This window comes from Glycine soja, chromosome 13 (assembly GCF_004193775.1).
Source record: "Glycine soja cultivar W05 chromosome 13, ASM419377v2, whole genome shotgun sequence".
Taxonomy (NCBI): Eukaryota; Viridiplantae; Streptophyta; class Magnoliopsida; order Fabales; family Fabaceae; genus Glycine; species Glycine soja.
In genome coordinates, this window is record NC_041014.1 from 22,919,708 (window position 1) to 22,935,010 (window position 15,303).

A 15,303-nucleotide genomic window follows, 5' to 3' on the forward strand; every position below is an offset into this window, starting at 1 on the left:
ACAAAAACTTACTTTAGTGGTCTAGCAAGAACTCTTTGACCCATTGTGACAAAGCTAGTTTCTTGGTTTGACATAAACCAGGCCAAGGAAGAGACACAGTAACAAGCGATAAAAAATTAAGTAATACAGGGTTCTAAACACACCAAAGTGTTATAGAGGAATAATTTTGTAACTTTTATTAATAAATTTGATATTAGTTTACAGTGATATATATACAAGTGAACAGCCCTAATATGTAGTGAATCAAGCTACCAATCTCCTAATAATTCTCAACAAATCAGAATTGGAAATAACAGATTTGCACAGATTTGCACGGCTAAATAATTAAAGGAATTGAATACTAATTATTATTATTGATATCCTCCCGCAAGTTGTATAATCTGGATGAGAGATGCAACTTGGACAGTAGCGATTCGAACCGAGGGCGAAGCAGAGGCTTTGTTAGTGCTGAAGGCGATGTCTGGACGTGTAAGACTCAAGTATTGAAGACTTCCAACCAGTGTGCGGTACTCATTTGGAGAGGGTAGGAGATCACCAGAATCCTTAAGTAATTGAACACTCGCTGACAAAGGAGTGGATGCTGGTTTTGTATTTGTCATGCCTGATTTATGTAACAGATCAATGATATATTTCCTTTGTGAAAGAAACATTCCTGCAGCGGAAAGAATTACTTCGACACCCAAGAAATAACTGAGACATCCAAGATCTTTTAACGAAAACCGAGCATCAAGTGTGACAATGAGTTTGGACAGCTCTGCAGATGAATTTCCAGTCATAATTATATCATCAACATATACTAATAAGTAAAGTGTAACCTCTGGTTTTTGGTAGATGAAAAGAGATGCATCTGCAGTGGAATTGACAAAACCAAGGGAGAGCAGGAATAGGCGAAGCTCCGTATACCAGGCGCGGGGTGCTTGCTTCAGCCCATAGAGTGCCTTTTTGAGGCGACAAACATGATCAAGAAAGTTTTTGTTGACAAAACCAGGTGGTTGTATCATGAAGACTTCCTCCTTAAGTGTCCCTTGAAGAAATAGGGAATGGGTGGATCGTTTAGGCTGATACCATATAGAGGAATAAGTTTGTAACTTTTATTAATAAATTTGATATTAGTTTACAGTGATATATATACAAGTGAACAGCCCTAATATGTAATGAATCAAGCTACCAATCTCCTAATAATTCTCAACAAATCAGAATTGGAAATAACAGATTTGCACAGATTTGCACGGCTAAATAATTAAAGGCATTGAAAACTAATTATTATTATTGATAAGTGTTAGCTCTAAGTAGAAAAATATTCATATCCTTCCAGTGAAAATATGCTCACGAACACCTAATATGGTGGGTGAGCGCATTCCATGATCCTCATTAAATTCTTCCAGAAGGTTACTCATTTTCAAAGCTTCTTCCAAATAATTATCCTAGAAGAAAATTTCAAATAAACCAATTTTAATAGACATCCATTGTCAACTTGTTCAAGCTTCACATTTTATAATGTTTTACCTGGTTCATGTCGATAGCCTGAAGAGCTCCCCCTTTGGTAAAAATGATGGCATGATTTTTGTTTTCTGGCTTTCCTTCTCCTAACTTTGCTGGGCCCGGAAGTTTTATTCGATATATTTCCTTCAGAGGAGACACGGAAACAATCATTTCTAAGTTAAACCACTAGAAATTAACTACCTCTTCTTTGACATCAATATGCATTTACTTGGTCAAGATTGTCCGCAGCTTTGACCAATACAGAATAATAAACTTTCTGTACTTTTCCGCCTTCTCTTTCTTCAACTTCATCAATATATGCAACACAAAGTGAGGGATTGCTATAAATGAAGAACCAAAAATTAAATTCTTAAATTATGAACTAGGGAAACTAAAAGCCAAATTAGATTCTTCAATTTTATTTAACAAACGGAGAACATACTTAACCATCAAATTCAGGATATCTGTTGCACGACGGTCTCCAGAGCGCTTCTGATTCCCATATTGCTGCCGGTTGCAACGTATGTGAATTTCAAGTCAGCCATAGCCTCTAAATGGGCATATAAGGATCTATGACTCTTTTTTTCTTCCTCAGATGGAACAACAATCGCTTTATAGCCATCGAATATCTCTGCTCACAAGACAAAAATAACATGCAATCTTCTTAGCAGATAAATACTTTTTTTTTTCAGGTACCATGATGTATAAGACAAGTACTTTTACAGGAAAGCATATTAATGAAGAAATGCTTGTTGAGAGTTGAAGGTATGTATACATAAGAGAGCCAACTGTTTGGGAAAAACTGTGAATCACAGCCCCCCCCATTTTACCTACTAGATTTAGCTAAATATCTCAGAATAAAAGGAACTTAATCTTACCTTTTTCAGAAACCATATCAAGAAATGCCTGGAGTTAGTTTTGTTTGGAATGGCTCACCATGATTTCCACAAGCTCCACGAACTTCTTACCAAGGGAGGTTAGAAAGCCCATACGGAAATTTGTAAGAAGTGTATTCTTTGAGATGTTGCTCTCGACTTCTTTGATGATTGAGGAAATTATACCGGTTCATCACAATTGATTCAGAAGTACGATAAGAATTTAATTAAATTAAATATTCATAGCTTCAACTGTATGTGCTACTTAAGAAAACAGCAAACAGCTGATAAGAAAAATATCAAATGATCCTCTGTACTTCAATATGCAATTATGAATTAATATGGCTCAAATTAATATTGATTACACGAGTTAGCGGTTAGCCATTCCTTCATTTATTCATTTACTCAGTGTAGTCAAAGTAGCTCAGAAATACATCTAAAATCTAGCTAGAATATAAAAGGAAAAATAAAATGACTTGGTGTAATTGTTATTTAGGAAATTCAAAAAGACTGATAGACCACATGAACAAATTTGAACTCTTTGTACAAAAACAGATCTAAGCATGATAGAAGATTAATGAAACTGGGTCTAATTTGCACCAATTAAAAAGAATATAATCCATTAATCTTGAATAGCCCTTTTGGCATGAAGTGTAAACTAAATTCAAATGCACCAACACAAGATGCCAACAGATAACCTTTTTCAGTTTCTCCTATCACTAAATCATGTAGAACATGTTTAAAGAATTCATAGCATTCAATCACAGCACATTTCATATATTCATCAGCACATATGCGCTTCGAATGATCAGAGTCTCTCCCTCGAAACTGAGTTGCCATCATATAGACTGATAATAAACATATGAATATTGAAATTGAATCACATTAACCTACCTTGCTAGCAAGCAAAAATTGTGGCCACTGAATTATTTTCAGATTATGACCCAATGAGTAAGGAACTAGCAAAAGATCCATCTCCCTGGAGTCACGCAAACATAGTTTAGTCCTAAATAGGAGATGGGCAGAAAAATGAAAAGATAGAAAAGAAACCAGCTAAGGAGATTGGATCTGACGTCCTTTCCTATCACTTATGAGATCTTCCTCGCGGAAAATGCAAATAATCTCATTCCATAATTGGGCAAATTTGGCAGCTTCATTTCTTTTGCTTGCAGTAACCTATACAAGAATGGAAACTAAAGTGAAGATGAACTAATACATATGTTTTAATGTAGTTATTAATGTAAACGTGGTAGCAGCTAAGCAGCCTCAGCAAATTTCTTTGAGAAAGAGAATCTTCCTTTTTGCTTCTTATCAGAAGGAACCAAGCATGTGTTGAATGCACCAGGCAATGACTGAAACCGTGATCTTAGCATGCTCAGTGTGCGTATCTGTGGAATCATATAAATAACAACATTAACTGACTGTTAAAAGATGGTCAACTATTATACTTTTGAATCCATAGAAGTAATTGATCCAAAGTTCACCCATTAAATGAAAAGGAAAATCTGACTTCGTTACAAATTGAATACTTAATAATTTCATAGAAGAGGAATGAATGCTAGTAAGACATTATTTTAGACACTAATATTGATTGAAATTTATTGGGACTTACGAAATTATTGAGTTCCCTATTCAATGGGTCACATCCACTCATGATTTTTTAGTCTTAATTAATAAATTTTAGCCAACAATAAAGAATATGTTAAAAAGAGTTATTGAAAAGTGCAATTCTATCTCATAAAAGCATAATCAAAATGATGGTCCAGTACTTTCCATCCAAAAGGATCCTATAAATTTCTTAACTTGATTAAATAGATTTAGGGTTTCTATATGAACTTGTGTTTTACAAAAAAAATTATATTAAAAGATTAGTTTAAATAATACCCGCGGCGACAACTAAAAAGTAGAAGAAGAAAAGAAAAGAGAGAGATAAAACAAGTTCCCTTCGAAACTAACGAACATGCACAGCAAAACCAATGCCATGTAGTAATTTCCATATGCATTAAGACAAGATTGGTTCCACTTGTTCAAGTGTCTATATATGTTTGATTTTGGCTTCAAATCCTGTTATAGAAGAACATATATGGGAGGTTTAGCTAAGAAGATAACTCATCATCTGGTGACCCTGGTGCTGGTAATAGTATTGTGCACCACTATTGTTGAAGGCACCAAACATGTAAGCATCAAGAACAGACTAGGATCTGGGAGGAACATGACCTTGCATTGCCAGTCCAAAGATAATGATCTGGGCAAACAAAACATAGCATACGGGGACGAATTTGGATGGGACTTCTCTGACAATGTTGCTGGAACCACACTGTTTTTCTGTGATTTGGGATGGGAAAATGTTGAGGAGTTCCATTTTGATGCGTATTCCTTTGCCAGGGACAGGGTACGATGTGGTGATGCTGGATGTTCATGGCTAGTATCGATTGAAGGCATTTATGGCTTAAATGAACAAACGGGGTACTGGGAATTCATGTACCAATGGCCAAATTGAGTGATTTCATGAAATTCAGTGGTGCTTATCCATTCTAAAGCCACATGTATTTTATGAGAATAATAATAATAACCATTTAGTTTCAGTCTCTGGTGCATTTGCTTCTTGCACAAATTTTTTTGGTACAATGATTATTATAGAATTTACTTTATTGCTGGTTTTAAGGGTCATATATAGACTCACTGCTTCTTCCACCATTGCTTAGAATTGAAATTTGAGAGATTGTATGGTAACAAAGTCACTTAATTAGATAAAAAAAAACATACATAAAAAACATGGTGAGGTACTGTACAGCCCATTTTGAGTGTGCAGACGGAAAGAAGAGAGGAATTGAGAGAGAAAAAAATGTTAATTAAGAAAGTAATAGATATAATAAATGATGGGATAGAAAATAAAATTATGTTGAAATGGAATGGATGAAAAAGTAAAGATATGTTAAGTATTTTTCTTATTTTTCGTTTACCTTTTACCTACCAGTGTGAGATATTTTTTGTTTCATACTTTGTTAGATTAGGGGTGAAATAAAGAGGAAAGAAATAGGATGTAGAAAAAAAAAAGAAAAGTATTTGGAATGAAAGAAATAAGAAAAATAATTAAACCAAGAAAGTTTAGTTCAATTGATTATGCGACTTATTATAAATTTTATCAATTTTATCGTAGATTAAGATATATAATATTCAAAAGTATAAGTTATTGTTTTTTGGTTTTATAATATTATTTATTTAGTCGTAATAAAATAAAAAATACACTTTTTAATAAATAAAAACTAAATTATTAATATTGTTATTAATACTATTAATAAATATTTATAAGTATTTAATATTATTAGTATGTATTAATAAATCAATATTAATAGATATAAATTAATATTTTCTAAATATATATTATTATATATAGTATAAATATGTTATTTAGTAATAATGAATATATGTATAAGTTTGGTCTCTCACTTATGAATAAAAAGTATTAATTAAAAATTTATTTTAAGATTCTCTTATTAGACCCCGGATAGATTTTCGTTTTCCAGGATTTCTGTTGAATTCCATTTCATGCATGGTCAAGGAAACATTAATTAGTAAAGATTAATTATATGATTTTTTATACAAGTCCAAACCATAAAGTCAAACTAAATTACATTTAAGGTTGAATCTTTTGAATAATATTTAATTTTAATTTTTGAGAAAAATAATTTTTTTGTTAGACTATATTTATTTTTTGATGAATTTTAGATTAATCAAAATTCATTTTTTCCAATGAATCGAAAGATATAATAAAAAAAATTATCCCACGATCCCATCCGTGTGATTGATTATTTGTTATCCCCAGTTGCCTTCACACATCGACACCACCGTCAGTGAGATAAGAGGTCTCAGTTTTATGTATTGAATCTTGAGATTTCATGATATGCATATGCAAGTTTACCCCAAAGTCTCCTTAAATTTGATTTACATCTTAAAACCATAACTGTCCAATTAGTATTTAGAGTCACAGAGGCCAATGTCCTGTGAGAGATTTCAGAAATGCATATTTGACTGTTACCAGGTACTTTCTATTTTTCATCCGCTTCTTGATTCTGCTGCCGGGATCTCAAACAAACCTTTGGATTTAATTCACCAAACTTAATTACAGGAAATGTACCTTGAATTTTAAAGGTTTACGCTACGCTATTCATTCAGAAAAAAATATCGCCTTTTTGATAAACTTTTCTTTTAAGTTGTCTAAATTATGTTGAGATAAATTTCCAAAAATTAAGTCTTAGACTAAGACATGGCGAGTCCTCACACTTGTGATAGAAAAAAGTGGTTAGAAGAAAAGAAATGATCAGTCACATTTTTTATCAAGATTAATAGTTGACAAATTCAATAAATATTTTCCCCTAATATCATAGTTAAAAAAATAAAAAAGAGTTTGGATAATTTATGAGATTTTAAGTTCAAATATCAATGTTATCGTTATACACGAGAAAATTTCACTCGTACCGAAGAATATTACATATTATGATTAGGTTATTTCTCATCAAAATTGTCATTTAATAAACTAGAAAAAAATTAACAAGGTGTGATATGGTTGACCAAAATTAATTATGCCCCTTAAGCTTTAATACATGACAGGTTTGTCATTGTTAAAGCACTATTTCATGCGTAACAGAGGGATGATGATATATATCATTGATGTAGGTATTTAATGGAAATGGCACACAGCAAGTTTATCTCTTAACATATAAGCAAAATAACTTAACAGAGCTTAGTGAACAGTGTTAGCCGATTCATCCCAGATAAATTTCATAATCATCTAGGTATCAACCAAATCAGTTGAAAAAACTAAAAGGTTGTGTATCAACTTGATTAAAATTGCAAATTAGAAAAGTAAAAGTAGGCACAGAATTTGGGTTCAAATGTTAGTGGGTGACTGGATGTGGTAGCTATTGCAACCTCTATTTACGTGGTGTTAAATCACAAAAATCTCCCAACATATATTCAAAGGAAGTTTGACAAACAACAATACTAACATCCCATCTTGATAAATGCAGTCGATTTAGTTACTAAGTTAAAAGTAACCAGCCATGAAATACCAATTTTGATAGAAAAAAAAAAGTAACAACAACATCTACAATAAAAGTATCCAAATTTCATTTTTTTTTTTCTTGAAAATGCCAAACAATCTAGCATAGCATGAAAACATTCATTGCTCAGTCGTCATACTTCTACAACTAACATATATATGTCGAAACAAAAAAGTCTAACATGTGTTGAATCTCAATATCCAATAGTATTATTTACCAGAAGCTGCAGCGAACTCAAAACTAACCACGATCACCTGCCTCCAAACCTGTCGATTCTCCGGCGGCGCAACTCATCCAAAGGAAGCCCATCAGAATGGGAGCTCCTCTGAAAAGAGGACACTCCATTGACAACCCTAATCGTCCCACACATCTCACACACTCTCAGGGAACCATTGTTGTTGTCATAGGTACACGTCTGGCATCTCCACGCCCTGTTACTTCCAACTGTTCCCCTTCCGGTGATCCGTCCCCGCCTCCGCCGCAAGAACTTAAAAGGCCACTTCACAGCATCAACAATCCCTCTGATGAGAACTTTTATAGGGTTAGAACCCGAATAAGTACTCCTCAGCTTCAGATAAAGAAGCCCCGCCAGAATGCCACCGAGATGGCCGAGAAACGACACGCCCGGCACGAGAAGCTGAGCGAGAACCAATTCAGCCCACGCAGCGTAACGGGACGGAACGATAATTCCGTAGACGGAGGTGTAGTTCTCCGATTGGGAGTTGAGAACGACTTTCATGGCGAAGAGGACGCCGGAGAATCCGACGGAGTATTCGCTGTAGTAGGATCTCTCGTAGTCGAAGAACAGAAGCAGTGATTTGGATAACATTAGGGTTACGCCCTGGGAGAGAACGAGCAAGGAAGCGACTATGGAAGCGAAATCGACGCTTCCCATTGAGGTTTCCAACTGAAACCCCTTCCAGAGAAGGGATAGCATGTTGTAAACCAGGTGCGGTTCTCCGATATGGTAAAACGGCGACAACAAGAAGCGTTTCAAGTCCTTGTTCTGTAACATTAACAATGCATGTTAGAATTTAAAACCCTAAAATGAAATGGTAATAAGAATGAGGGAATAGAGAAGTGACCTTGAGGATGAGGTGGGGGTTGAACCAGACTTGTTCAATGGGGGGAATGAGGGGATCGAGGAAGGAGGGGCGGAGGTAGATGAGGGTGTTGGCGGCGATGAGGGCGGCGGTGAACGGAGGTTTGTGGTCGGAGCGGTAATACTCGCTGACGGTGTGGAGAGCGAGGAGAGGGAGCATTCCGCGAGACACCCTTTGCCCAATTCTCACTTCCATGTTGTTCGCGATTCCGATTGAAGAAACCCCAATTCCGATTCACAGGCCTCGGAAACACAACAAACGTATATTTATTAGTGGAATCGCCGTTGGCCAAAGAAAATTCCAGAGGTTTCCTTCAGCCTTCGCCTACTTCATCTGCGCTATCTTTCTTCCACTAAAATTACTTTTCTTCCACTAAAATTACTTAATTGTTCAACTTTTTTTTTTTTTTAACAAGAAACAATCGTATAACTTTCACAATTATTTTATTATTATATAATTTTTAACTAGATGATATTTTTTTTAAATTTATACTTAAATTTAAAATTTGTTTCACATAAATTATATATATAAAATTTTATATTAATAAAAAATCGCTTGTTACCTGTTTATATAAATTAAAATTGATGTAATATAAATATCTTAAAATATATTAAAATATAAATAATTTGGTAATATAATTTAATCTCTTTATTTTAAATACTAACCAGTACTTTCAAAATCTTATATAATATTATTAATAAGTTTTTTTTCAGCAATAACATATTTTTTTATAATTTTTTTTAAGCTAAGTTGAGTTCGGAAATTATTAAGGTCAGAATACACCTTTAAAGACTATTTACAAAAATATTTATAAATCATTATCAATTAAATTCTTATATCAAGATTTGAATTTAATCCTTATTAATTTGACTAACTTACATTTAGAGAGACTTACAGATACATAGGGTGAATGCTTCTACTTGGAATAAATATTGTTAGGATGAATGCACTTGTACATTTAGAGGGCCTTGGCCGTAACTTTGTATTTTATTTTAATTTTTCATTTTGTATAAAATTATTTTCCTCTTTTTTATATAAGTTTAAGGAACATGCATTGTTAGTTTATAATTTTACATTATCTATCAAATAAAAATTATGTTTAACATGATTTTTAAGGTAATTATTATCAAAAATCAACAATTACATTTTTTTTAAAATAATGACATTTCTTTTTCTTATTAGACAAATTTATTTTTATAGTCTTTGTTGGGGGAAATAATTACATTTTTCCTCTTTTTGGTCAAAATATTTGTCAATGGGACAAGTTTTACAACATTATATAAAAGATCGGTAAATCTAACTTTAAGAAGCTTTAACAAATATTCTTTCTTCCTATTAATATATCTTTTGTTGGTAAATCCACACATTTAATTAAGTTACTAAGTTAGTCAATTAATTAAGCTCAGCTTAACATCTAGCAGTATATATAAACATGCACGGAAAGGAAGGATAATTTAAATATATATATATATTTTTGTGGTATTTCAGTAACCTACATAAATTTTCGACTTTTTTGTGTAATTAATAAACTTTACGTCACCAGTATTTACAATATATATAAAAGATATAAACAATGAGCAAACAGCACCAGTGGTCTAGTGGTAGAATAGTACCCTGCCACGGTACAGACCCGGGTTCGATTCCCGGCTGGTGCATATTCTTTTTAACTTTTTATCTATGCAGTCTCATCACCAGGGCAAACTTAGCTTATGTTTCTTTTGCTGAATTCTTAGCTTGTGTTTATGTGGGACAAATTTTATTCATGAAGTATACCAAATTATTAGTACTAATCAACATTTACTAGAGATCCTGCAGCACTGAAATTCCGAGGGTCTGCAGTTTTTAAAAGCTGCAAAATCCTATAAACCTTTATTTCTTTCTTCCTTTTTTCCTACAAACAATTTGGCATAGTAATAACACCACCAAATTATGGCTACGCAGCTTCAGCAAATCCAATACGGAGATTGCCATAATCAAACACTGTGTGATAAGCCCCCAAGAAAAGATCTCCAAGAACCCTGCAACCATACTACAACTGTCATATATTATTACTATAACAATAATAATAATATACGGCAGTAATCATACGAATATTGTTATTCATTACCAGAGGGGACCTTGTGGAGCTGGCACATCTAGAGGAACAAAACCACCATAGCATACAGTGTTGCAACCTTCTTCAATTCTTAGCATATACTGAGAAGAAAACAAAAAAAGAATATTAAATTCCTGAACTGTTAAGTAATAGCGACCAAATATGAATTCAAACAACCAACAGAAAATTGGACAGAGCAAAAACAACTTGAACTAGGTAGCTGGTGTAAATACATTATGCATAATGCATGCTCATTTTTCTAGAGCGAAGAAACTAATGTAAAGCAACTGAAAAGTTATGTGACGACTAGAAAAATTGACCATAAAACTCAGACCTGTTCTGGAGACAGGGGAAATGATTTGTTTCCAATGGTGAATGTAATTTGTGGCATGTTTGCTATATCATTGCAGTCTATAAATGTTTGTCCCACAGGATTGGGAAGCTTCTCACACAGCTTTTACAGAAAAAACAAAGAGCTTGTTAGTCCTTAATGGGAAAAAGAGTTATTGAATACTCAATTCAAAAGTAAAAAGGATAATTCTGATCTGTAATCCATTGTACAACAATTACCTCATCCACATATTTTAATATTTTTTCCTTTGTATTCTTTTGCTTAAGCTGAACTTGCATCCAAAAGACAATCATGTCACAAAAAGTACACAAGGGGCTCTCCTTTGTTCGTGACTCGCCCCAACTTTCATTATGCACTGCTGTTTCAATAACATCACTGCAGGTTTAAAGGTAGACTTTGGTTAAGAGAATTGAAATAAATGGATTTTTCTCAAAAGAAATAACAGGAGGAAAATGAGAAGTACTGTACTTTGTTATAAATGTTCTATTACGCGAGCAGAGTCCAATGTCAACACATATAATTTCAGGCTTTAACTGAAGACATAAGAAGATGTAGAAAGAATGATTAAAATACCAGTAGAGCTTTGGATAATCACTGTGAGTATAAGGGGGAAAGGTATAGAGAACAAACCCCAGAAATTATATATTCCCATATTGAATCACCATAGTTATGGATGATGTTTTTACATTCATAACTCACATATCCTTCTGCTCCAATGGCATGGTTAATTTGAGTCACAATTTTCTGCAAACGAGAACTAGTAAGAAAAGAGACACCAAACAAAAATGGAACCAAAAAAAGTACCAAGACTGAATGTGAGATCATACTGTTGGACCGGCAATCAAAGAGGTCCCTGAGTCAATAATAGCAGCACAACCACCCTCACATAGCCCTGGAAACTCAAGTTTTATATTGTAAGTCAGGTCTATGGAAGTGGAAGAAATGAACTAGAAACAGTGGTGTAAGTTGGCAGTCAAAAACACATTGATCATGTGAAAATGATTACAAAAAATAATGAAAATACAGGGCATGTAGATTAAACAACAAGCAGAATAGAAATGAAAGAGAACCTGTTGGATTGTTTGCTATTTGAATATCTCCCACCTCAATCTGGAGATGAAAACACAAAATGTCAATATTGACATGGTTGACGCTAAGAGCTACTCAGGAGTGATTAAAGATGTAAAAATAACAATAGACCTGCCAATAATCCTTTTGAGTAAGTGGAACATAAGTGTGTTCACCCTTAAAGTGCCTCCAGTCAATCCCACCAAAGACAATCTCACCCCCTAGCTTTGCCACTGGGTCTTGGTTTAGCCAAAGGGAGAAAATCTTTTGAGTCACGAGCCCTTGTTCTATCATATTGTACCTGTATTCACAAAACTAATCACTGTATTTGAGGCATCAAAGGCTCTAGAGAAAGGAGATAGTTTGTTTTTTTCTACTACCCTATTACCACCAATAACAATCACAGCACTAAGCATGCTCCCTTGTTCACTCATTTAAAAGGAAAAATCAAGATCAAACATAGCAAGGTATATAATATAACAATAAACAAAAGAATTAATTACCACACTGGTGTGACTTGTCTCACTGACTTATTTTGGAATCCAAGTCCAAGTATCCCATCAAAATGCATTGCTAAAAACGCCAACGGTCCTTCCTTTGTAATCTCAGCAAATTGCTGGAGGATATAGGAGTAAGTAAGCATCAGAACAATCAAAAGTGTAAACATATTTGAAGCACATAAAACCCAACCAATCACAATACTAATTAGAGTCATAATACTGACTTGATCTTTGATGATGATATCCCCAACTCTTAAATTATCTTGGCTGATGAAGCCAGGAACGTGTCCATGGCCATAAGGGATCTTGCAAGGTGTTCCTGGACATTTTCCAAACAAAACTTTAGTATAGGCATTATAAGTATAACAAGAGAAATGCTGGCAACACATTATCTAATATACTCTTTTATCCCGTGAAATTCATGTAGGTCCACTAATTATATGTAAGTTTCATTTCCCATTTGGTAGGTCCTGATCTCCAATTAGTGAGATCAACATGAATTTCAACCAATGAGAAAAAGCGCAGGTGTTTTTGCTAGCAATCCTCCCTATAACAAATACAAGCTTTGTACATGTAAAAGCAAATTGAAGAACTTCAAATTGCATATCATGCTAATTCGGACTTACCTATTTTCGTATAGGTGTTAGATAGCTTCGATCTATACTTGGAATGAAAATAGCAAGCAATCTGCAGGTAGTCATATATATCTTGTTTTAAAATAAGCATAGTCAAAGAAAACAAACTTGAAGGTGTATTCAGTTGCATTAGAAGTAGATCATAAACCAACATGTTGGTTTAAGTGGAACTGAACTTAATCTCCTTAAGTAAGGTCTCAAGTTCGAGTTTTGTAAATGAAAAAAACATAGTTAGGAAGGGAGATCCCACTAAAGGTAACAAGTCATGTTTCTAGCAGAGATTAATCATCAATAAAATTGACGGATACTCTATACTAATGTCATGACGACAAAAAAAAAAAAAATAAAACAGATCATAAACTATATAACTTACAGACAAGACGCATTTGGCGGAAGGGACCCACAGATTCGAGCTACCAGTGTCAAACACAACTCTGAAGCTTTGTGGAGGTGACCCAATACCAATTTCGCCAAAATACTGTGCATCAAGATAATTCTTCAGATACACTCCATCTGCTTTTAAATGATTAACAACCCCCTTGATCCTTGCAGAATTAAGACTGTTAATGTCTAAACTCCTCCTTTTTAGACTAACTCTCGTTACCCCATCACCAGAAGAAGTTGTAACAGCCAAGGATACAAACCAAGCACACACAGACGTCACAAGCAGCAAATGCTTGAAACCCATGTTTTCAACTCATCTGGTAATTCAACACGTTAAAGACATTTTCAGCAGAAGCAATACAGCATATAAGCTACTTAATAATCATAAACACCTCCCTATGTCTTTATTTCTACAAATGAAGTCACTATAGTTTAATAAAGTTCATAGTGTATATAGCTCTATAGTATGATATCTAATATTATTAGAAATGGACTTGTAAAAGAAAAAAATGACACCTGAGCTGATATCAATGATTCTTAAAGCAAGGGTATTGAGAATGAGTTAAGTTATAGTGCAGTGCAGGCACGGAACTACAACGCATAGGTGTAAAATGCCATTGATATATAAATCTAACCATGATACGGAGTTAAGTATTAACATTTTGCTACACTTTCACCTAAAAGGAACAAAGTATGGCTCCTTCTATTAACCTTGCATGGAAACCACTGCGTAGTTTCGCGTAGGATAATACAATTTCCCGTAGCACTTAGGAACATAAGTATAATACAAGGAACGGAAACGTTCGATTAGGTGGACTATTTGGGATGCTCTTCCACCTAAGCACGAGTAATACGGCTAACGAATGTTACTTAATCACTACTTGTTTAATGTTTATATTTAATCCCCTGCTCGTGAAAAAAGTTTCCTAGTCTATTATATATATAAATGAAGGCTTAATTTTATGGAGTGATTTAATGTGATAATCTATATTCATTCCTTCTAAATAATTCAATTAATTAATCTAAATTTTATATTTATATATAATATATACATGTGAGTGGATAATTTTTTTGTATTATTATATCTTTTCATTTTTTAACACACTTTCTTTCTTTATGTTCTCATTTCTTATTTGATAAAATTATACTTATTAATAAATACAAAGTAAATACATTTATTAATATTAAGTTATTAATATTATTAGTATATATTTATTAATTGATGTATTAATATTTAATGTTATTACTTTATATATGCATCATCTTTTGCTAATACTGATTTGAGGGTCAAATTATCATAAGTAGAATTTGACTCATCGAAATTGGTCGAAGATTTTAAATTGCTCATCAAATATTTTCCTATATATATATATATATATATAAATAATAGATATAAATAATTATTAATTTTAAAAAATGTTAGTAATACACTTTTTATAATACAATATTTTGAACACACTTTCTCATTTTCTATTAGCTAAAATTACAGAAAAATATAAAATCATTTCCTATTAAAATGATTTTGTTAAAAATTAAAAAGTGTTGTTTGCACTCCTCTTAATATTTTTTTATCCAAATGTGTTTATTATTTTAAGCTATATCTTAAATAATTATAAAAATATTTCTAGTAAATTATAATTATAATTTAAGATAAATAAAATATATTTTTAATAAATTTTATTTTACCCTTAATAAATAAATAATTGTTTTAAATATAAAATTAACTATTACAAATAGTTTATTATT

At 32.9% G+C, this 15,303-nt stretch overlaps 3 protein-coding genes and 1 non-coding gene across 5 annotated transcripts; 2 read left to right on the top strand and 2 right to left on the bottom strand.

Moving 5' to 3' along the window:
* Positions 1–4,440: 4,440 nt before the first annotated feature.
* LOC114381991 (self-incompatibility protein S1-like) lies at positions 4,441–4,896 on the top strand. Its single transcript, XM_028341220.1, has one exon. It carries the CDS (start codon positions 4,441–4,443, stop codon positions 4,855–4,857), a length of 417 nt encoding a protein of 138 aa, XP_028197021.1. The 3' UTR covers positions 4,858–4,896.
* Positions 4,897–7,411: 2,515 nt separating this feature from the next.
* Positions 7,412–8,879, bottom strand: LOC114380721 (rhomboid-like protein 14, mitochondrial). Its single transcript, XM_028339733.1, has 2 exons — positions 8,506–8,879; positions 7,412–8,426 (listed from the first exon to the last, which is right to left on the bottom strand). Exons 1-2 carry the CDS (start codon positions 8,716–8,718, stop codon positions 7,671–7,673), a joined length of 969 nt encoding a protein of 322 aa, XP_028195534.1. The 5' UTR covers positions 8,719–8,879; the 3' UTR covers positions 7,412–7,670.
* A 1,228-nt stretch (positions 8,880–10,107) lies between these two features.
* TRNAG-GCC lies at positions 10,108–10,178 on the top strand. Its single transcript has one exon. It is a non-coding gene; the product is annotated as a tRNA-Gly (tRNA).
* A 61-nt stretch (positions 10,179–10,239) lies between these two features.
* Positions 10,240–14,160, bottom strand: LOC114381405 (cyprosin-like). Of its 2 annotated transcripts, XM_028340653.1 has the most exons (14): positions 14,074–14,160; positions 13,547–13,874; positions 13,165–13,225; positions 12,763–12,857; positions 12,542–12,654; positions 12,171–12,339; positions 12,041–12,080; positions 11,798–11,862; positions 11,601–11,714; positions 11,439–11,503; positions 11,189–11,345; positions 10,953–11,072; positions 10,631–10,719; positions 10,240–10,541 (listed from the first exon to the last, which is right to left on the bottom strand). In XM_028340653.1, exons 2-14 carry the CDS (start codon positions 13,859–13,861, stop codon positions 10,457–10,459), a joined length of 1,488 nt encoding a protein of 495 aa, XP_028196454.1. In that variant the 5' UTR covers positions 13,862–13,874; positions 14,074–14,160; the 3' UTR covers positions 10,240–10,456. The 2 variants fall into 2 exon arrangements, with proteins under 2 accessions (XP_028196454.1, XP_028196453.1); XM_028340652.1 differs by lacking the exon at positions 14,074–14,160 and having other exon boundaries at positions 13,547–14,053.
* Positions 14,161–15,303: the final 1,143 nt, after the last annotated feature.

Excerpts from the sequence above, each read along its gene's own strand:
- LOC114381405 (XM_028340653.1), bottom strand. The coding sequence starts at position 13,861 with ATGGGTTTCAAGCATTTGCTGCTTGTGACGTCTGTGTGTGCTTGGTTT. Across the intron at positions 12,081-12,170 it reads CTCAAAAGGATTATTGGCAG|ATTGAGGTGGGAGATATTCA; the intron begins GTCTATTGTTAT and ends TTTCATCTCCAG. Across the intron at positions 11,504-11,600 it reads GGGAATATATAATTTCTGGG|TTAAAGCCTGAAATTATATG; the intron begins GTTTGTTCTCTA and ends TTATGTCTTCAG.
- LOC114381991 (XM_028341220.1), top strand. The coding sequence starts at position 4,441 with ATGGGAGGTTTAGCTAAGAAGATAACTCATCATCTGGTGACCCTGGTG.
- LOC114380721 (XM_028339733.1), bottom strand. The coding sequence starts at position 8,718 with ATGGAAGTGAGAATTGGGCAAAGGGTGTCTCGCGGAATGCTCCCTCTC. Across the intron at positions 8,427-8,505 it reads ACCCCCACCTCATCCTCAAG|AACAAGGACTTGAAACGCTT; the intron begins GTCACTTCTCTA and ends TTAATGTTACAG.